This window comes from Pimephales promelas, chromosome 14, assembly GCF_988280905.1.
Source record: "Pimephales promelas chromosome 14, fPimPro1.hap1.1, whole genome shotgun sequence".
Taxonomy (NCBI): Eukaryota; Metazoa; Chordata; class Actinopteri; order Cypriniformes; family Leuciscidae; genus Pimephales; species Pimephales promelas.
This window is the reverse complement of record NC_142782.1, coordinates 23,595,267-23,618,424: the sequence shown is the minus strand read 5'-3', so window position 1 is coordinate 23,618,424 and position 23,158 is coordinate 23,595,267. Positions and strand designations below refer to the sequence as shown.

The 23,158-nt window shown below is 35.8% G+C and overlaps 2 protein-coding genes and 1 non-coding gene across 6 annotated transcripts in view; 2 read left to right on the top strand and 1 right to left on the bottom strand.

Moving 5' to 3' along the window:
- The window catches only part of cacna1fb (calcium voltage-gated channel subunit alpha1 Fb), a 37,440-nt gene extending 29,995 nt beyond the window's left edge, over positions 1-7,445 (top strand). For 2 of the 4 annotated variants that reach the window (XM_089119635.1, XM_089119637.1), the window contains 12 exons: positions 61-157; positions 241-343; positions 615-716; positions 1,339-1,472; positions 2,429-2,545; positions 3,419-3,678; positions 3,762-3,785; positions 3,889-4,011; positions 4,194-4,351; positions 4,466-4,578; positions 5,534-5,881; positions 6,458-7,445. In XM_089119635.1, the coding sequence (XP_088975761.1) occupies positions 61-157; positions 241-343; positions 615-716; positions 1,339-1,472; positions 2,429-2,545; positions 3,419-3,678; positions 3,762-3,785; positions 3,889-4,011; positions 4,194-4,351; positions 4,466-4,578; positions 5,534-5,881; positions 6,458-6,724 (1,846 nt within the window). In that variant the 3' untranslated portion in view covers positions 6,725-7,445. The remainder of the gene's footprint in view (positions 1-60; positions 158-240; positions 344-614; positions 717-1,338; positions 1,473-2,428; positions 2,546-3,418; positions 3,679-3,761; positions 3,786-3,888; positions 4,012-4,193; positions 4,352-4,465; positions 4,579-5,533; positions 5,882-6,457) is intronic. The other 2 variants (XM_089119638.1, XM_089119636.1) reach the window with 1 other exon arrangement.
- On the bottom strand, positions 3,044-3,116 carry trnar-ccg (transfer RNA arginine (anticodon CCG)). The gene has a single exon. It is a non-coding gene; the product is annotated as a tRNA-Arg (tRNA).
- Positions 7,446-10,233: 2,788 nt separating the features above from the next.
- Positions 10,234-20,437, top strand: sypa (synaptophysin a). The gene is made up of 6 exons (XM_089119639.1): positions 10,234-10,345; positions 11,897-11,962; positions 17,187-17,311; positions 17,891-18,089; positions 18,321-18,512; positions 20,108-20,437. The coding sequence occupies exons 1-6, from the start codon at positions 10,328-10,330 to the stop codon at positions 20,390-20,392; spliced, it is 885 nt and encodes a 294-aa protein (XP_088975765.1). The 5' UTR covers positions 10,234-10,327; the 3' UTR covers positions 20,393-20,437.
- Positions 20,438-23,158: the final 2,721 nt, after the last annotated feature.

Below are 23,158 nucleotides of genomic sequence, written 5' to 3'. Positions count from 1 at the left end.
TTAAAAAAAACAAAACAAAAAACTGCTTCAAGACAGATTAAATGTGTGTTTGTTTTCCAGAGGTCGTATTAAGCACTTAGATGTTGTGGCTTTGCTCAGGAGGATCCAGCCACCACTTGGATTTGGGAAACTCTGCCCTCATCGTGTGGCCTGCAAGGTAAAGAAACGTGCACAAAATCCATCTCCTGTGTTCTCTTTCCTGATCATGTCTATCTTAGTCTCTCTCTCTCTTTTTGGCAGAGGCTGGTTGCAATGAACATGCCACTGAACAGTGATGGTACAGTGACCTTCAACGCCACCCTGTTCGCCCTAGTCAGAACTGCCCTCAAAATCAAAACAGATGGTCTGTACATGCGTACACACAAACGCATACTCTTACAGTTGATCTTTCTGTTACAGAGCTACAGATTATTCTTATGAAGGTGTGCTTTGCATATAAATCCATAAGCCCTTCTGTCATTGTCATTTTTTTCTTCTCTAAATTTAACCACATGCTATAATATAGGTTACCAGCTAGAATATTAATAGACAGTAAAGCTTTTTGTATAAGCACAGAAGCATGATGTTCTTAGGTAGCTCTGTAAGCTCATGTGGCTGTGATGTGTTGTTCTCAGGGAACCCCGATCAAGGGAATGAAGAGTTGAGAATCATCATTAAGAAGATCTGGAAGAGAATAAAACCCAAAATCTTGGATGAGGTTATTCCACCCCCTGCTGGTGAGTTTGACGAATGACCACGTGGCATCAGGGTTGGATTTTGTTTTATATTTTTAAATGAATTAATAGACTCCCTTTCTAAATTCTAAAATTTAATTTGAGTGACAGTAAGCTGAATTTAATGAACTGTAAAACTGTCACACAACAATAAAATCCACAAGAGCATATAAATCAGGTATCTGTATTGTAAATCTATTTCATGCTGTTTGGATTTATTATCAAAACTTTGTGGTAAACGATTCTGGCAGTTTTCTCGGGAAAATAGACATTTTTGTTGGTGGAATTTCATATTATTTCATATTTCACATTAATATTTAAGGTTTCTGGAAATGCCTCATAAATTGTGCATGTGAAAACATCTTTATAAGTGATTTACTATATAAAAAAAGTTGTAGTATTAAATACAATATGAATTATTTAAAAATGTAATTTTAATATGACTTTACATTTTTTGAACGGTCGACTTTACATAACATTTTTGCCTCCAGTTTTATTTAATTGGCATTTAAACCACATCCTCAGTTCAGTTCTCAATGCTGCACAAACCTAATACTCATACAAACATAAGAAATGACAATTTTCAACTGTGCTGTTTTTTTCACATCATTTAACATTGCGTCAGTTACAGATGAGGAAGTGACTGTGGGTAAATTCTACGCTACGTTCCTGATCCAGGACTATTTCAGGAAGTTCCGTAAAAGGAAGGAAAAAGTGGGTCTGGAAGATTCAGAGAATGATAATCCTTCAGCTCTACAGGTAGATCTCTATCACAGATTCTACATTTTATTGTATCTGGGCACATACCGTACATAAATTGGCTATATCACACATTTTATGCAAATGCCCCACATTTGTCCCCACATGTAATGGGTTCATTCAAATCTCATTGAGAGATGATCCTCTAAAGCAGTCTAAACCAACAAAAGTCTTCACTATTGAGCTGTGACCCTGGCAGTCTTCATGCCCAGGATCACTACACAGTTTCGGATTATTATTATCTGTGGGTGTGCTATCACTGGAAGGTTGATGTTACATCATGTGTGGGTTTTGTGTCCATGCTGCATGCATTGCATCATTCTTACAGACCATTTCATCTGTTATATGGTGGCCCAGGTTGCTTTTCAACAATCTGCCATCTTGAGATTGTTCAACGAACGAAATAAACTCGGAAAAAGATTTGTTCATTTTGATAAACGAGTTCGAATAGGAGAGTCACGAACGCGCATCACAGAACAGACCAAGGCGAACATTTGAGCTTATAAAACTTAAACTAGTTTGTTTGTTTGACCAATCGTTTCGCTTGATAAGACCCTTATTCATCGTCTGGAATCGTTTAAAGCCCTTTTAACAGTTTGCAGTTTGCACTGAAACTGTCATTTGGACCTTGAACCGTTTGGTTACCAGTAAAGTCCATTATATGGACAAAAATCCTGGAATGTTTTCATCAAAAACTTTAATTTCTTTTCGACTGAAAAAAGAAAGACATGGACATCTTGGATGACATGGGGGTTAGTAAATTATCAGCAAAAGTTTTTTTAAAAAAGTGAACTACTCCTTTAAGCTGCTGGGCCACCATTTAGCAGCCGGTTTCTGAGCTTTCTTTTTGTAATTTTGGTGTCTGGAGCCTGATTGCATGTGTTATATAACTCAGCTATATGGTGAGCTGCATATATACTGTGGTACCTCTCTCTTTCCGCGTGCATCTGTGTCAGGCTGGGCTGCGAACTCTGCAGGACTTGGGGCCAGAAATGAGACTGGCCTTGAACGAGGATCTGGAGGAGGAGGATGGTTTGGAGGAGGAACAAGAAGAAGATGATGGTCATTATAAGGTTCTTATCACTTAATCCACCAAGATTCTTCAACACTTTTTTGAAAATTTAATTAGTCTGTTTTTTGTAATCAATTAACTGAATTCGTTTTGCGCAATGAGTTCATCTTATTGATTCACTAAATTGAAAATATCACATTATAACCAGATCAGAGACAGAAGATTATTCAGAATAATGAGCCACATGGTATGTTGAGGCGGATAGTAATTTGAGTACCAGATTTACTCTGACAGGAGCAGATATCAGGTAATGAATGGGTGTAGGTGTAATGTGTAGGTGTAGATGTTGTGGCTTGGTTGGTCAAATGAAATGTATGAAATGCATATGAAATGCGTACATAAACTATTGCATTGCAAACAGTGTCAACCAAACAGTGTATGATTGATAGTAGTATGCTTTCCTTAAAGTACACCACATGTATGGTAAGTTGAATCATTTTTGGTGGCACACTTTTAAAGTGCTCTCAGTGTTTGCAGTTTTAGCCACACAAAAAGCTTACGACCCAGGTGGGACTTGAACCCACAATCCCCAGCTCCGGAGGCTGATGCCTTATCCATTAGGCCACTGGGCCTCTGTTTAGCTCTATTTTTGTTTACCTTCAGTAATAATCAAATCTTCAAAATTGAAGAGTGTCACATGATCCTCCAGAAATCACTCAAATATGCTGATCTGGGGCCTTATGTATCGTACAAAAACATGGGATAGTACGCCAGTTTTCACGTTCACGGCCATATCTATTATCAGTGAAATTAATGTAAGAATGTGATTTGAACAGTAGTTTAAATATAGTTTTAAAAAATGGTCATACTTTGTAATATTTAATTTTAATATAACATTTTGGTGTTTTTTTCACTCACATTGCTGTCCTCTTAGAATGAAAATGGCTATGCGGGCCACACAGAGCCCTCAAACAGAAGCCGGCGCTCCTCTTTGGCCACTTCTCCCAGCGTCTCTCCTGCTCCTGTCTCAGGAGATGGCATCTTGAATGGGGGACTGGGACGTAGGAGCTCCCTTGCAAAAACACAGAATGGGAACGGTGCTCTGGAGCATGAGAACTTCAGGAGAAGAGACAGCACACGCTCCTCCCTTTATTACCAACACAAGAATGGTGTGATCGATCAGCTGCCCAAGAGGTAAATCTAGTTGGTTCTATTGCATTTATTCATATTATACATTATATGTATTTTTATATACTTACTATATATTTTTTTGATAGACCATCATACTACAAATACCCAAGGTAAGCATTCAGCAGATAGTTTGTAGTGCCTCCCAGCAGGACCTTTCTCTGTTCAGTTCTCTCAGTCTCTTGCTGACTGCTGGTTTCCTCTTTTCTCCCTCAGGAGGGAGTCCAGAGACAGGTTCTCTTCTCCGCTGTCTAGGAGAGAGGAAGGTGGCGAATACCCTGGAGAGCAGCGCTTCTATGGAAAAGATGAGGACAGCGAGAGTGTCATCTTTAGAGAAAGGTACTCGTAAAGTCTAACCTTTGCCTAAATTAATGAATTCATATTTTGTTGACGATTAGTTTTAAATATACGGTATGTAACTTTTTTTTTTTTTTTGCTCAAAATTAAGTAATCATACTGAATTAGTCAATACATCATCTTACCCTGATTCACTTTGTGAATAACATGTTTTTCGTCTTCAGGCATGGTTATCCAGAGGACAGCACAATGTTCTCAGGACATAGAGACATGTATGATGGCCACTCTATGAGACACCCTGTCTACGGTAATCATCATGGAAACAGTTATGAAGAAGGCAGAAGGACAGCACGGAGACGCCTGCTGCCAGCAACACCTACTGGTAAAATGATCTAATTATTTCATTATTCTCAATTATAATGTTGTTTGGAGGTAATTAAGGATTTTGCCTAAAGTTAATCTGCATATTTCATTCTATTGTTTCTCCATTTCTCAGGGAGAAAGACTTCCTTTAACATACAGTGTTTAAGAAGACAAGGTAGCAACGATGATCTGCCCATCCCAGGAACGTACCATCAGAACTCCCCACCCTGCAGAGTGCGTTCACAGGTAATGTTACTATATACTAGTATAAACTTTCATTTTCACACAATTTATTATTTTAGTATTCAGATGGATTTTTTTATTCATTTTATTTATATTTTATTCAATGAGTAAGGTGGCTTGGATGATTAAAAACATAAAAATAAATGACTTAAAAATCCTGCCACTTATTTGATGCTTTTTTTATTTATTTTGTTGTTTAATACTTTTCTCAGATCTTCAATGGAATAATAATTATTTTGACAACCATGAAAACAAATAGTGACATAAATGTATGAATTTTAATATTTATTGTATGATGATTTGTATTGATTTGATTTTTTAAATTTTAAATAATCCTTCACATATCAATCTCAAGTATGCGCTTCACTAACACTGCTGTCTGTTTGGTAAAAACATTTAGGAAAAAAGAGGCAAAATTGTTGGTCCCCACAGATGTACAAATACATAACCAACAATTTTGTGCCAAAATATTTAAATTATATGTATTTAGGATACATTAAAATGCTACTTGTGAATGTAGTCTAGGTAGAACAATTAAACAAGCCTGAAAGTGTTCTACCATATTTTGTTTTTCAAAAGCCCTCATGGTCTAAAATGCCTGTAGTTAAAGAAACACCTTATGTTTACACAGTTAACTGCTTTTTGTAACTGAATTGACTCCCTAACAACAATACTTTTAAGGCCTTCAGTATGAGTTGAAGTCCCGCTTGATCTCACTTGATCAATTGTTTCATTCTTTAGAGGAATAGTGTTGTTACTGTCTCAATATGAAACAGATCACTGCGATAAGGATTATATGACAGCAAACAACCGGCCTTTCAGGTGTAGATGTTGTAAATGATCAGAGAATCACCGCAGATGAAGCCAGAAATTCCTTGTTTCGTGGTGAGCTGAAATAATTTTTTTGAAAGTAACCCATGTTACTCAGTCTTTCTTTGTTTCTTTCTCTCTATGTCAGGGATACGGCAGTTATGATTCTCGTCGCAGCAGCGCAAGATCGTCCACGGGTTCGACAGCATCCTGGGCGAACACCGGCCCTCGTCGGGGTCGTCTCCTCTACGCTCCCCTTATCTTGGTAGAGGAGGAGGGAGCACCAGGGGCTGGTAGTGTGGGCATCTGGGACAAAAAGGATAGTTCCGATGGAGTGCCTGCGTCGGTTCGGCACCCCGGTTCGGGATGGTACTCGGGACCCTCTGCTGGTGGAGGGGGGCAGCCGTATAGAGCCTACACCACTCTTAGAGTCCCTACCCAACTCAGTCCTCACTACAGCGAGAAGAGAGGCAGCGCTGACAGTCTGGTGGAAGCGGTATGAGTGGAGAAACACTAGAGCATGAGTGTAACATTACAGTAATAACTAAATATATAATATACAGACACATTACAGCTTGACTACATCAATAGTCAATCTATCAATCTATATATCTATCTATCTAATGTAATATATTTAACAAAGTAATTTATAACTATAAAAAATAATACAATAATATTTATATTACATGTTTGTTTGTTCCTGTGATGGCAAAGCTGAATTTTCAGCAGTCATTGTAGAGTAATATCACATGATTTTTCAGAAATCATTCTAATATGCTGATTTAATGCTCAAGAAGCATTTCTTATTATTATCAATGTTGAAAACATTGAAACAGTTTCTGATGAATAGAAAGTTCAAAAGAACAGCATTTATTAGAAATATAAATCTTTTTTAAGACTATAAATGTCTTTACTGTAACTTTTGTTCAATTAAATGCATCCTTGCTGAATAAATGTATTAATTACTTTAAAAACAATCTTACAGACCCTAATCTGCACAGTAATTTGGACAAGGACATGTTTAATGCCATCACTCTCAGTTACTTATGATCAGGCTTTTTCTCATCCACAGGTCTTGATCTCTGAAGGTTTGGGGTTATATGCCAAGGACCCAAAATTTGTAGCCTTTGCCAAGCGTGAGATTGCAGATGCCTGTCACATGACCATAGATGAGATGGAAAGTGCTGCAAGTGATCTCCTAAGCCGTGGGGGCTCTGGGGAAACCCAAGGCTTTCGGAACCACGCAGATATGGGACCCATATACAGTGACGAGGAGCCAATCAGGAGCCACGAGGAAGAGGACCTGGCTGATGAGATGACTTGTGTTACATCTTTCTGAATAACAAAAAAAAAAAAGCCAATCAGGACATCAGTGGGTGGAGCATCATAATCCTGACTCACCAATCACATTGTTCTTGCTGCTTTGAGTCAGAGAAAGACTCTGGTGAGAAAAAGGAGGTTTTGCTCAAAAATATTGTGGGCGGATCACACTCGGTCTGTGAAAGAAGAACAGCTCCGGTTTACACTGTCTACATGGCAGTTTTAAATTCTTTAAATACAAATCTCTGAGAAGACTCTTTTTATATAAACTGATTATCATGTTGAACATGTTTTATATGTAAATGTGTTTTTACTCCGTCATTATTGTTTGTCTGTCTGTCTATTTTTAAATGTCATTTACCGAAGGATACTCCTACGGAAAATATAAAAAACACAATCATTTTAAGTATTTAAATAAATTATTTAAATATTTTGATTAAAATATCAATAACAACATCAACACTTATAATATTTCTTTCTTTTTTCAGGTTTGTCTTGCATTTTGTGTGTATGTGTGTATTTTTTTCCAGTTGTCCATAATAGGCTCCAGTGCTTGATCGTTTTTGAATGTGGGTTGAGTCTTTAAGTGGTGTTTACTCCAATTCTGACTTGAATTTCAATTTTAAAATAAAACTATCAGCTTGGAACAAAAAGCACACTGTTTAGGAGCAACAAATCCTACTTGTGTCGTATTGTCCAGAGCCTGGCCGGAATTAAGAACATTTTTTTAGGACAGTGAACAGTTGTTGTGTTTTTTTTTCTTTATTTTAATTATTGTTTTATTAATAATAATATAATTATTATTATTCAGTTTCCACAGTTTCATACATGTTTATTTTGAAATATTGTTGACATGCCTAGCCACTTTAGTCTTGTCAGTATCCTTTAGGCCAGCCATAGCAACACTGATCTATTCAGTAGGACACAGTTCCCTTTTCATGGGACTCATTCAATAAATTACTGAACATTTGCTAAAAATAAAATGACCACACATTGCCGATGTGAACTTATCTGTCATAGATGTAATCCCCAGCATTTGCTCCCTTCCACAATAATTTAACTACTTTAGTGTAAATATACAGAACTTTATTAATAAAACCACTTCATAATAATAACTACAGATTTTTATGTGTGATTGAATGAGAGTTTATTTATAAAATATATATAAAACATATAGAGTGATGTTTGTAAACCAATATAAAGAGGAAGTGTTTCCACACTTTTTGCAATCTGTCTTTTTTATATTGTCTGGAGTATCAAGCCCTGTTGGCCAGTAATTTATTGACTTCACCAAATCTAATAAATTAGTAATTAATCATTTTTAAATATAAAAACATGGCAATCCAACTTATAGAAATTTGTGGGAAAGCTTTTTGCAAAGCTATTTTGTAATTTCAAACGTTTTTTGATTGCATAAAGGCAGTGACCTAATGGATAAGTCATCAGCCTCCGGAGCTGAGGACTGTGGGATCACAATGGGGAGGATTGTTGAGATATTCTTAATGTTACTCTGAAAACAGGACACAAGTTTTAATACATTTGAAGTGCTTGTGCTGCCTAAATGTACTTTCATCTAATATATATATATATATATATATATATATATATCCCTTGCATCTCTTGCTTTGCTACCGTGTTTAGACCTCCAGGGCCCTATGTTGACTTCATTAAAGAATTTTCTGATTTTCTCTTAGAGCTATTGAGCAATAAATCATTGATTGTTGGAGATTTTAACATTCACGTAAAAAAAAAAATGATGTGTCAGGGGTTGCATTTACAGATTTACTAAACTCCTTTGGGGTCGAAAAACATTAGTTTTAGTTTACACATTAGTTTTTCTAGTACATTAGAAACTGTTGCACCCATCACATTAAAAAAGGTGAAAAGTACTGCGCCATTGTGGAACAGTATTACCCACACTATCAAGAGAGAAACTCGCAATCTATCGCAAATGCATAGAAACTCATTTAAAGTCCTTTAGAATCACATGGAAAGACAATAAAATGTTCTAAAAGTAGACAGGGCTGAGCATCTCTGCAAACTCCAAACTTAAGAAAATAACCAAAACAATCGGACAAAGGTTTTGTTTAGTACAGTGGCTAGATTTAAAAAAAAAAAAACTGACATCACCTCAACTGAATATTCCATTACAATTTAATAGTAATGACTATGACTAGTCAATCAATAGGACTGACTATGGGGGGGGGGTACATACATATTTATTATTGGGATTCATAAACTTCAGTTCACAAACCACTAAGACTTATAGGGGACAGTTTGTGTGAAGGGAAGAGCGTATGTGAATCATGTACTTATGTAATGATGCATTGTTCGTTGTACTGATGCATTGTACGCTGATGTGTTACTGCATGGAAATCTTTGACACTGATTTGAGGCCAGACCGTTTTGCGTTTCAATTATAATAGTGCATTGTGGGGGACGGCACATTGTTTCAGCCTACTAGCCCTTGAGCACAACTGTTCCACTCCTTCTTCCAGACATCTGGATCTATAACAAAAATGTTCTGCATCATTACTTTATCAAAATTCAGCCTCATTTACAATGATGAGGAAAATTAAAGCACACGAGTTTTGCCATTAAGACACTCTGATAACATACATAGAGTCTCTAATGAGTGTTTTAGCAGTAAGAACAAGACAGCTGCGGTGCTTTGGGCTTCAAAAGGAGGAAGCATGCCGGACGAATGCTGGAACGATGCTGCCTTTTGTGCTGTCCTATCTAGTAAAGAGGACATTACACATAATTTATCACACCAAAAACTATTTTATGGATAATATAATAGGCTACATTATATAGCCTACTAATATATGATCTGATTATGATGAATAATGAATAATCTCTTCATTTTGGAAACTTTTTTTGCATTTGTGTTTTCCCTCTCTAAAAATAGTGTCTGAGTCATCATCGTCAGTCTATCTCTGTATGGTTTCACACAAGGAGAACTTTCTATATACATCTTCCTTAAAGATTTTAATAAACCGATTCATTATGATATTTAAGATTACTTGAAAGATATAAAGTTTTATGGAGAGCCCAATGAATCCTTGTGACTGGAACTCTGGAATATCCATACCACACGGTCCTACGTCATTCTCATAGCGTTGAAGTTATTTATAACTGTGATGTTGTCTTGTCGTTTTTTAAGGTCTATTTCCTAGCTATTTCCCAAATTGAATCTTAACGTTACACCTAACCACTGCGAAATTAAACGATATCATTCAATATCAGCACTTAGTAGCACAGCCATTGAATTCTGTGTTGTGATCAATCACATTCATAATTTACGGCCTCTGCAGTGCGAGCCTCCTTTACTTTAAACAACAACTCATTAGAGGGTAATATAATATTCGAGTGCATTGTTTAAGTTTATGCTACAAGAATCAGGTAAATTGTGACAGGTTAATGATGTCACTGCTCTATTGCGATCAGTGTCGGTCAATTCATCCCGCTTTTTGCGCACCAAAAACGCCTTCTCCAAGCGCGTGACGCAAGTGACGCTGTTCCGTAGATCTTCCCACCCCCTCCGCGCGCGGGCTGTTCCGCTTCCATCACTTGCCTCCCGATTATAGCTATTTTTCCTATCTACGAGCAGGCGACTAACATGGATGTTGTAAATCAGGTAGGGCATTTTTGGCGCAAAAATGATTTTGGTATATTATTGCTGGGTTTATCATGTATATTTTTCGTTTGTCTTCCAGTTTTGATTGATTGTATACGATGAAGATGCGTTTAGAAATTGGTGGAAGGTGGAAAATGCTTGTGGAGAGGTGTCCTGCTGATGCTGTCCGTCTGTTACAGTCTTTTCTTTTCGTAACGTCCTCTATTTTCGTTTTTTATAGGCTATGATTGACGTTATGATTTAGTATTTGAAGCAGAACTGATAAAGCACTAGATTTACTAGACGTAGCCTATATGACGTATTCCTAAAAGGGAATATGCAATTACACAGTTATTAAATAAACATGTAATGGCATGATATCAACATACATTTTGCAATCTTACATTGTGTTAGTGCGAAAGCGTATCATCAATCCAAAGCGACTGCGCGAGGGCCTTTATAACATGCAGATGCGCTTGTGGAGATGCTCTTTAAAATGGCAGCTGACTTCCATCCCAACACTGTGACTTTCAGCTCCGAGCTCGATCTGGCCCTTTTGTCTTTTTTAATTTTTTTTAAAAAAAATATTAGGCGATATAGGCAGGGATCTAGAAATGTGTGCCTATAAGTTAATGAATATGACACAATCACATTTTGTTTATTAATGTTATCACATCATCGCAAACACATTTTGCAAGGTGATGCGAGCTGCATTCATGTGTAACGTTAGCCTAAGCCAATCTTGCATATTGTAATGAATAATTAAATTGCGTAAAGAGAAGTCCTAAAATCGATGTAGGCTATTGATTTTTTTTTTCATATGGTGTTTAAAGGAGGACCATTCTCACGGGCAAACAATGGTGTCGTGTGAAACCGCACCTTCCTACGTCATTAGGTCCGAATAAAATCGGTATCACATACCGCAGGTCTGATAAGCAAATCTTTCCAAATATCATAATGTTATCATGATGATGTAGAAAGAGCTGGCACATCTAAGCGCGACATCTAATTCATTTGCCCTCAATGAAGGTCCTTGCATTTTACCACATTGCTAGAGGCGGCTAACCCAATCAATATCTAAAATTACTGTTATTATTATATATTTTGGTGAGCAAAACGATAACGGTTTTCGAAAAATGTCCATCGCTTGCTGTTTAGTGTCTCTTTATCTCGGAGATGGCGGAGACGCGCGCGCAGGCATTTTGGCAGTGGTTCAAGGTCCTGGCGACACACCGTTTTGCCTCGAGCTTCAATCATACGTGAATATGAATCATTAAGAATTTATGTATTGTAACAAATAAGTTGTTGTTGTTTATTCATCGTGTCACTGCTTTGATACAGATTTTTTTTTTTTTTGGGGGGGGGGGGGGGGTTTCTTGGCGATGCTTTAGCATCAGCAGATGCTATGCGTAGGTTTCAAAAGCTTTAAATAATGGTCTCTTATATGAGCGAAGGCCTGTTTGTGTAATGAGTCATCGTGGTGAAGAGTAAACCACATCATACATAACACATTTTCATCCATCATTCTGTCTGTCTATCATCTAACGTTTCCAAATGTTGTTCTTTTGACAGTTGGTTGCCAATGGGCAGTTCAGGGTGCTGAAAGTCCCATTGGGCTTCATCAAAGCGTTACAATGGGTAAGTTCACATTTTATATGTAAATATAGCCAAGTTTTAGTTAATTGAATTCATTAATTTGGTACCAGAGGTTTAAGCAAGTGTAGATGAAAAGTGACTATCATCTATCTATATCATGGTGAAATGGCTAACTCACTTTTCATATCCTGCCTCATTATGTATAATGAATACATAAGTGGTATTTATAAATAAAAGTTGTAAAACATGCATATATTGTACCAAAGCATTCACTACCAATAGAGTTCACATTGTGTTCACAATACAAATGGGTCTAAAGCTGTTTTCGATACAGTTACTAGCTTCTTCAGTTTGCTTTGGGTTGGGAGCTGAGTTGTTACTGGTTACCATTGTGCCATAAGCTGAACATTTATATATATATATATATATATATATATATATATATATATATATATATATATATATATATATAAATTCCAGAGGAGATTTCGTTTATTTCATATAATTGTTTTAAAGGGATCATTAACTGCATTATTTTATGTTTCCTGGGGTGCACTTATAACGTTAACATTACATAACGTTCAAATTGTCATATTTTAGAAATAAAAAAAAACATTTTACCTACTCTGATTTTAGAACTCTTGAATGCTCTGTTTGAAGGGGCGTGTCTGTTGTGAGACTTCAGTGTAAACACCCACTGCTGTGATTGGCTAACATCTTTGCAAATAGTATGGGTATAGTAAGTATTATACATGGAACTTTCTAAAAAAAAAATTAGCACATTTTTACTATTAACAGTCTCAAGGTTAACTAATCGTGAAAAGTGTTGATTATTGCATTTTATTTATATCTATGCCATTATATTTAGATTGTGACATGAAAGGTTGCAGCACTCACGAATGCTTTCATCGTAACTAACAGTACAAACATAACGTAAATAAGAGATTTGTTGATTATTGGGAGTTTTGGCGAGAGTTCAGAACTCAGTCACTGATAAACTCATACTGTTTGATTGACAGCTCCAGCAATCATAGAGGTTAGGTTATTTGATCGCTTTCTATATATAATTTAATCACAGTTTAAATAACAGATTATTTTCATCCTACTAAGAGAAACAAAGTTGTCAGTTAAGTCTGGTTTGATTTACTGACACATAAACAACAATAAACAATTTTGAGACAAAGATCATCTGACTACCTGAATCATTACATATCAGAAATCATGGGTCATTGGTGATTTTGGTTAGACACGTACACATAATCAGTACATACTGTATCAATGATCAATAACAAAGCAATAGTGACAATAAAACCTTTTTTACCTACAAAAGTGTATTGCGCCTATCCAGATGGATCCAATATATACAGTCTCTCTGAAATCCAGCATCAGAAGGAAGGCTGTGACTGTGTTTTTCCACAACCTGGCACTAAACAACCTTTTGCACTCTTCAAAGGCATGTTTATCGTTTAGTTGCTTGATCCAATGTTAGCTTCATGTCTGTTTTTACCTACTTGACTTGTGTGAATCAGTGGGCGGTGCTACAGTGGTAACAGTGTAGAACTAGGCATTGATTTTCTTCCTCAGAGGTGGGCTTTCAGCTAAATTGGCACATTCTCTGGGCGAGGTTTCAATAAAAGCTGTTTTTGGACTAACAAGGAAGTTTTCAGTTCTGAAGCAGTTCTTATAATATGATTACAGCCAGTCTGATATCTTAATTCATGTCCCCTTTAAATAAACTGGCAGCAGTAATAAATAACATTTAAGTACAACTTTTTTTGTAGCTGTTGTGTTGCATTTATTCGGGCAAAACCAACAATACAACTTTGCTTAGTGCTGCTTAAAACACTACACATCTCTGCTTTGTGGCGTCTATAACACTTATGTCAAATCTACGTTTTTTATTAAAATATTTTATGAATATTTTTATATAATCATAGGCCAACATACAATTACAGTTGGAAAGATTGTTTCAGAATGCCCACAGTAAAGATACAGTGTCAATTTAATAAACTTTTTGTGAAGTCCGTTCACAATGAAAGCATCTAAACGGCCATATTTAGCATATGTAGCAAATTCAAAACTACCAACGCATATATGATATACGGTCTAAATCCAGCTGAAACTCCAGCATAATCTGCAAATGCCATACGTAAACCTCAAAGATGTTTGCTGCTGCCTGGCATTTTCAGCTCCTCATTTGCAGGAGTTTTTCCTCAAATGTTGAACACTCTGGGACACTGCAAGCCACCACCTAAGCGTGTCTCTCAACTTTAAAGGTATTGATGCCATCTAGTTGTCACACAGTGTTCCTTCACTTTAGTAGAAAATGTAGAAAATGGCAAAAATGTAGAAAATGGAGTAGAAAATGGCATCAACAAATGACAGGCTACATAGTAAAATGTTGAACAAGACCATTTTTATCCTGTCTGTACTGCACAGGGCATTACAGGGTGTTTTAATATTTGTAAAATATTTTATATATGGAAATAATTATATATATTTTAAATATTATCCTGGAAAAGTGTTTATAAGCAACTGAAAAAAGCACAAATGTCAGGGCATGTCAAAACATCTCAAGGACCCCAAAAATACCTTAGACCCCAGAGGGTTAAATGCAAATGAGCTTTTGAGAAATTGTAAGTACACAACTGCAGGAAATATATCACACTGTGCAAGTGATTTTTGGATATTTAATTACAAAATTCATACATATCGTACCTTTAAAGACATTTGGCAGATTTTTGTAGAAGTAAAATAAATTAAGAAAGTGAAACAGAAAAAAAGTTATAGATTTTTTTTGTTGTTGTTGTTGTTGAATTATTCATATTTTATATAAAATTTATATTTTCAAAACCTGGGCAACTATAAAAAAAAAAAAAAAAAAAAAAAAAAATCAAAACCAAAAATCCGAACAGGTGTTTCAAAATTTAGGTCTCAAAAAATTAACTTTCTGTAAGATTTTGTTAGGGTGCATTACCAAACTTTTTCACTAGAAGACAACCAGACTCCATTACTGCCCATATAAGGGCACCTCCATTTCCATATGTGTTTTTAGTGAAATTAACCATTATTTCAACAATTTTCATATAATTTATGAAGTAGACACAAATGGTGAATCTATCATTTTTAATTTATATTTAAAAAAAACCCCTTGTTTTCTAAAACTGATTGATGAATTGATGCTATCTTTTGAACTTTTGATGAAAAGAAACTGAGGTTTCTACCCTTCTTTCATGATTTTTCATGTTTATCATTATTTCAAAATAAAGGTCTAAACACGCCCAAAGTTATGGCCCAAAAATATGGAAACTAGAGATTGTAAGCTTTCAAATGATATATAGATAGATTAGTTTAGGTTTAGCATAGGATATTACTGTTTTAAAAATGTAATGGATTTGGGCCCACCGGTGAAACTTATGCCTGGTTCAGATTACACGATTATTTTGGCACAATCCGTTTGACCTTGGAGTGCCGTGGGGATTCGTAAACGACAACGGGCGTCAGGACGCAAGATTCGATCGTATCATCTCGTATATCATAGTGGGCGACAACCTACGTCGCGTCTGCGATGCTTCACGACATCACGACAAAAAGACTAGCATGTTTAATTTTTTAACGGTCGTCCACGACGGTTCCGTCACATGTATGAGGTTGACCAATAGGAGTACAAGTATACAACTTTCAAAAAAGACAAAATGAAAGAGAGACGATGGTGCTAACGTTAAAAATAGAAGTAAAAATATATAAGAAAACAATATTTTACCTCAAGTTCTTTTTGGAGGATTGACAGCCCATACTGTCCTCTTCGAGCAGGGTTATCAAGTCTCACGCAATGGCCGTGAGACACACGCATTTTAACCAGTTCACACCATAGACTGTATGGTTCACACACCACACCGTGTATTTCTCACGCTGAAAAGGGAATGCCATGCCATTGCCGACTTGCCGAGCAATCCAGGAAGTCACTCGCTATGAGCACGAGTTTCCTCTTCTCGATGACATCACGCGCGTCGTTAAAGAAGGCATGCGATGACCGACCAACGTCGTGTCTTGTCCACGACACACGACAAGATTTTAGAAGCCAAAAACGAGTAATCTGACACAGTGACTATCGTAACAGACAAAAAAATAATAATAATAAAAAATATATATAAAAAAAACGTGTAATCTGAACCAGGCATTAAGAGTTTAAAGCATATTAAAAAACACCATAGAGACATATAAACAACATTAAAAGTTTTATTTTCACCACAGGGGGACTTAAAATTAAATATAACCGTGTCTCAGACTAGGGGGGGAAAAACAAAACCTAATTTAAATCATTAAAGACAATTAATGTCTTTATTTATTTATTACAAATCACTGTATCACATTTATTTATTTTTTTCAGTTTAATTGATTTAATTTAATTCAATTTGAGTTGGTTTCTGTCTTTTCTGGGCTTGTAATGTGTAATATGAGCTGATCTGATTGTGTTTGATTTGATCAGATTTGAATTGATTGGTCTGTCTTGGTCTGTTTTCACTTGTGTGACCTGACACTTTATCATAATTATTTAAAAGTCTTGCTTAGACCTTGTCTGGTCTGGTGGTTGTGATTATTTGTTATTTTTAACTTATTTTTACATGAAGGCTTTTTACTGGTTTCTCCTGGCCTCATTTGACATGTTTGCTTTGTCTTTGTTTATCATGGTTTACTGTGGCTTGATGTGTGTCTGTTGTTTTCATCTCCTGTCATGTTGCCTAGGTTCATAACACAGCCCAGCACAGTGATATGACAGATGGCAAAGTATCTCAGTGAAATTTAATAGCTTCATTCTCCATTCAGTCCCTCTGCCAGCTGAAGTTCATAAGTAATCTGTATGATTCAATCTCCCAGATTCAAATCCTGAAAGGAAAAATAATGTGCTGACATCCATGTCAGCATGCTGCTTTTACATGGTAAAAGATGCTTTTGTTTGGTTTATTTAGTCAGTAATTGAATTGCTTTGATACACACCTCCTTCAGTAAACAGTATTAATGTGTAAAAAATGATATTACTGCATTTGCACCAGTCTTCACAAATTAAATAAAGCCAAGGAAAATAAATGAACTAATAGAATGTATAATGCATTAACTGAATAAATAAATAAACAGAATCTCCTCTGAAATGTATATACTGTATTTATATATGTTTCATATATTTTCGTATGTATGTGTTTAATCAGTCGCTTTGGATAAAAGTACCTGCCAAATGCATAAATGTAAACCTATCTCTCTTTTCCAGGTGTTTGCCATCTTTGCATTCTCCACCTGTGGGAGTTACTCCGGCTCCTTCAGGATGAGCGTGGAGTGCAGGAACAGATCTGACAGTGACCTGAAAATAGATGTGGATTTTGAATATCCATTCAGGTACTTTTAACACGTGTGTGGCTATATGGTAGTTGTTTAGCTGTAGTTGTACTTGTTCATCAATATGCATCACAGCTTTTAACCCTTTTTCAAAGGGTCCCCCTTCTTAAAATATAAATGCAACTATATATCTAAGAACCATTTATATTTTGTGGAACAATACGTAACATAATATAGTATCATTATATAATATCTAATAATACTATGTTTTATCATATGTTTTGTATTGATAATATTATAAAGATAAATACAAATTCTGAAACGTTAACATTTATTTTTATTAATTTATTTGTTTGTTCCTTCCCTCTTCTTTTTTATTATTTATTATTATTATTATTATTATTAAAACTTTTACAGTATTTTTCTCTGAACCCCAGTTTAAACCTCTATTTCATTGAATCCTGGTGTTTCTGCGCACACTGCTTTTTCAAGTGCTGTTTGCCATTCCAAATACACACTATCAGTACATGTGTAATTTTTTTCCCTCATTACATGGTGTGGTATAGTCAATCTAGATTAGTTTAAATGTAAATAAGTAAATACTTGCTCAGTAACCCTGTTCCCATGTATCTCTTCTAGGCTCCATCAAGTGTATTTCGATGCCCCCGCCTGTAAGAATGGCCAGACTGAACGTTTCTTCCTGGTCGGGGATTACTCGTCCTCAGCTGAGTTCTTCGTCACCATAGCCGTTTTTGCATTTCTGTATTCCATGGCTGCTCTCAGCATCTATGTCTTTGCATTTGAGAAGTACCGTGAAAACAATAAAGGACCACTGATAGTGAGTTTTCTTCCATGACATATACTGTAAGCACTAAAGCAGCCGTTTGTTAAATGCTTAGTTCACCCAAACAATTAGAGCTCACATTTCTAACAATGTCTAAACAATGTCTCTCCGTGTGATATCACATAATGGCAGCATTTTGAATGTTGGGTGAACTATTCATTTAATGTTTCTTACATACCAAACCTGTATGTTTATGTATAATCAATATGAATAAAATGATTGCAGGATTTTGGCGTGACGTGTGTATTCACCTTCATGTGGCTGGTGAGCTCAGCAGCATGGGCGAAGGGTTTGTCGGATGTCAAGACAGCTACAGACCCAGAGAAGGTTCTGGAACTGATCCCCGCCTGTGAACAGGAAGGCAACCGCTGCCGTGAAGTTCACGACCCCGTCATGTCCGGTCTTAATACTTCTGTGGTGAGTCAGCTCTGCTCAGCTCACCCCAAATTCAAATTCTCCCATCATTTACTCACCCTCGTGCCATCCCTGATGTGTATGACTATTTTTTTTTCAGACAAACACAAACAAAAATGGAAAATCATTTTAGGAAAATAATCAATAATGCCATTGAATGGCTGCCACAGATAGTGATCGAAAACTAATATTTTTGAACTTTTTAATAATAAATTATCGCTTGAAGTAAGTATGTTGTGAAGTTTTATCGAGAATAACATGAACGCACAGAGAACTGTCACTTCTCACGCAAATTCACAACGTGCTTATGTTTATGTAAAACTGAATTTTTGAACCGGACTACTGTAGGACAGTTGACCGGAAGCAATGATTTATTGTTCAAAAAATTAAAACATATTTGTATTTTTCTTATACTGTCCTATACTGTACTACCCTTCCTCAGCTCACTATGACATGAGTCAGATCGGGGGATCGCTTGCGAGAGCCTATCTACTTCAAGTGAAACTAAATGAGCCAATGCACATTGGCATGCGATAATTGCACCAGCTTCTGTGCATAACGGCACGAGCATATAATGAGCAGCATGTGCCAGCAAAATAAACACGAATGATCTATAGGTAATTTGAAAGATACAGTTCAATTTACTGAAATGTAATAAAATCGATTTATCAGTGTTCAGAAGAGGTCCATAAAACCATTGGAGAACAATATGTCACATAGCGTTACATTTACCTCAGGAAAGCTATTCAATGACCATAAAAATTGCTATAGAGAGGATTATTTTGCTAAATATGATAACTACAGTATATTACATATTATTATATTTTTACCTATACCATTAAAATATTATAATGTTGTTATGATAAAAATGCATTATATTTCATTTGAGATGTTATTTTTAACCTTTAATAATAATACCAGCTGACAGGGCTCAGCATTAGGTCAGAATTTTATTTATTTTTTTTTTTTTGAAGAACAATTAACATAACACTAACGTATCTACTGTACCTAACATTTACCCGAACAAGGAATCAATATTGAATTAAGATCAGAATCAGATCACAAGTATTGAAATTGTGAATTTTGTGTCAAGCAATAATTTAAACAGTAGTATACCAGTCATTCTACCATGTAAACATTGTGTTGTCACTAAACTTAATAAAATTCTGTTTAGTTACCAAATGTTTTGACAATCACAATACATTGTTGTGATTTTTTTTTTACATCCCCCAATCCACCCATTTTATGTTATGTTTACGTTGGCCTACCATCTTGTCTTTTTGGCTTGTTGTTTCTGATAGCACTTTAACCCTAAGGGGGGATTCCAGATCAAGTCCCAGAAGGGAAAATTGAAACAAAATAAAGTTAAAACGTGTTTTGAACAATTTCTTTGTCATCTGCAGATTGATTTTAAGTAGGGGGAAAAAAAATCGATTTAAATCGTAAATCAGATTTTTGGTGAAAAAAATCTGGGATTTTTGTTAAGGCCAAATCACTCAGCCCTACATTGGGGATGGCATGAGGGTGAGTAAAAAATTAATGTCTCGTGAATCAAGCTAAATTTGAAACTGCATTGTTAACTTTCTATTTCTCTCCAGGTCTTTGGCTTCCTCAACCTGATCTTGTGGACAGGTAACCTGTGGTTTGTATTCAAGGAGACCGGGATCATTGCACCCTTTATGCGCCAACAGCCCGCTCAAGAGAAGCAGCCTGCCCCTGATTCCTATGGACAGGGAGGTTATGGGCAGCCTGACCCGTACGCTGGCTCCCAGGGGGGCTACCAGCCCGACTACAGCCAACAAGGGTACAATCAGGGTGGAGAATACGGTCAGGCCGGCTATGAACAGCAGGGGGCACCCACCTCCTTTTCCAATCAGATGTGAGTGAAGAAATATCTGAGGAAGCAGAAGATGGCTGGTGAGTGGAAGGTACGTTTTTGGAGATATTTTCAATCACAAAATGCCTTTTTTATACTGTACATTTATATTCAGGGTTTGAAATGAATTTTTTTCACCCACTGCCCAATTTGGCTACTGAAGTTTTAAGTTACCGGCCATGAATATGAATGAAATTCATATGAACAAAATCATTCGACATTTGAATATCAGCCATTTATTGGTTATTATTAGCCATTATTTTAATATCAGTGTATTCTGTGTCTCTCCACAGAAAGAAGTTGATCGTGTGACTCTAGCAGTGTGGTGCCTGAACCCTACCCACAACCCCACACTTCTTCACACTTCCTGTTTGTGCGTTTGTGCTTATGTCTGTGAAAGATAAGAGGGGCGGGAGGGAGGGGAGGGGGATGGGGTAATCTAAAATCACATACTGAGGGGACCGGGATAAAGCAGAGGGGTTTTAATGTGCTGTTTATTATTGTGACGTATACAACTAAAAATGTTCGATCAAATTTCAAAACACTTAAATACTGTACCAAAATATGAAAAAGTAAATGAATCTTATTGCTCTATGAATTTTTAATTGATGATGTTGACAATAGTGATGCTAAACTTGAGAGAATGTATTTGTCTGTGCTGTAAAGATATCATTAACTAATCTATATATATATATATATAAATATAAATACCTCCTAATGATATGTATGGAATTATAATATTGTAGTCTAGTTCAATTTAGAGACCCTAAATAAATACAATAATAACAATGATAATGTGAAAAAAATCACAAAGCCCCACAGAATTTGTTCCTTGTTATTTATTATTTTTTTTTTTTACTCTGGTGGGTTGTGGTTTGGTACAGTTTGTTCCATTTGTTTGTTGACCTCTTAAGTTGTGTTTGGTATTTTGTTGCTTTTTATTTCTTCATGGGTGGGATGGAGCACTAATGTGACCGACACTGAGGCGGTGGGGGAGCGTCCAGGGCTACCGTGGGCAGAATCATTCTCAAACTCATGGAGGGACCACATTACTTCAACCAGCAAGCAAAACGGTCTAGGGTATCTCAAAGCATTTCTCATTTCCTGACTGAAAATGTTGACTTTGTTCAATTCTCTCTCTTAAATCGTTGTATTATGAAAAGCACATGCATTCTCGGTGCAGAATTAGCATGGTTGTTCATTACACAATGCCTCTGAGTGCTGTGTTGATGTAGTGCTGTTTAAGTTAGAGGATGCTAAAACTAGATATATAAATATATATATATATATATGGATTGGGGTTTCGTTTGTGTTGTGTGAGCACCGGACAGAGAGAATCATTCTTGTGTGTTGAGATGTCAGTAATGTAGATAAACATGCCAGTTTCAATTTCGTCAATATTTTCCCTTTTCCCTCTCTCAGAAACATATACAATATTACAGGATATAAGCCTGTGATATTGAGGTATATTTTCAGATGTACATATAAAATATATAAATATATATATATAAAGTACCTGCACATTCTTTAACCAATATCATGAACTGGTGTAATGTGAATTTCCATCAGAAGATTTCCTGAATGCCAGTTTAGATTATTTTTCTGCTTGATCAATCATTCTCTGAAAATGCCAGATGATCAAAAGTGATAGCTAGATGATAGCTAGACCTCCTGGCTGGAATCAAAATTCAACGAAATTCTCATTTATCATTTGAACCACGTTGAACTGGTGCAATAAAGTCTTAAAGTTATTGTTCTGTATAGTATTCAATCAGTATATATCATATGAGGATGCTGAGTTAATCTAGTAAGTGCACCAGATTTGTTTTTCCCCTGAGTTGATAATCATTTTATTTAGGGCTGATGCAGACGTTGTTATGATGAGATTCTTTATATTATTGCATGATCAGATGCTCATAATGCAAGCTTACCCAGACTTGTAACTAACTATAATATTTTTTCAAACTCTTTAATTTGCCTGCGACTTTGAGGAAAACCAGGTTTCGCTTTTGGGTAGATGGCCGTCGGCCTGCTAAATATATTAGCGTGTCTCTCCCTCCCTCATTTTCTCTCTCTCTCTCTCTCTCTCTTTCTCTTCCATTCTCTGCTCTGGCCCACTCTTCTCCTCCAAATGAATATGCTACTCAACTTCTCCGTTGTTAGTGGTGTTTGATATGTCTTGTGAAACTCTCGATGCCTTTGGGTTGTGCTGTATTTAATGTGTATGATATATTCTTAGCGTTTATGAAGATATTGATGAAAATGGTCATATGACCATGCTGAAAACTCAATCACCAAAATTATCCAGAAATTCTGTTGTATTGTTCTATGGAATCCATGAAGGAAAAATTCAATAAAGAATAAGTTATCCTGTTGAAAAAGGTTTTTCTTTGATTCTATGAATAGAAAAATGCACCAATTTTTTTTTTTTTTCAAAACAAGCTTTTTTTTAATTTTATTTATTCACTAACTGAAAATTTCGGTTTAACTCTTGTTTGGCTGATTGTTTATATATATATATATATACTATAATAGTATATATATATATAAATACTAAATATAAATAATAAATAAATATATAAAAATACTAAACACTATATATAGTTTTGGCCACAATCTTACATACAGCTCCTTTAAAGTCTAAATGTGAAATTGAATGATGACATTTTAAATTTTAATGTACTTCATGTTATGGCATTAAAGTGTGCAATTATTAATTTTCTGTTGGAGATTCATAATATACACAGTAATTTCACAAAACTTCATGAACTAA

What these genes read in the sequence shown, in the direction of transcription:
- sypa (XM_089119639.1), top strand. An exon ending in ACAATAAAGGACCACTGATA is followed by an intron (nt 18,090 to 18,320) that starts GTGAGTTTTCTT and finishes AAATGATTGCAG; the next exon opens with GATTTTGGCGTGACGTGTGT. An exon ending in CCGGTCTTAATACTTCTGTG is followed by an intron (nt 18,513 to 20,107) that starts GTGAGTCAGCTC and finishes ATTTCTCTCCAG; the next exon opens with GTCTTTGGCTTCCTCAACCT.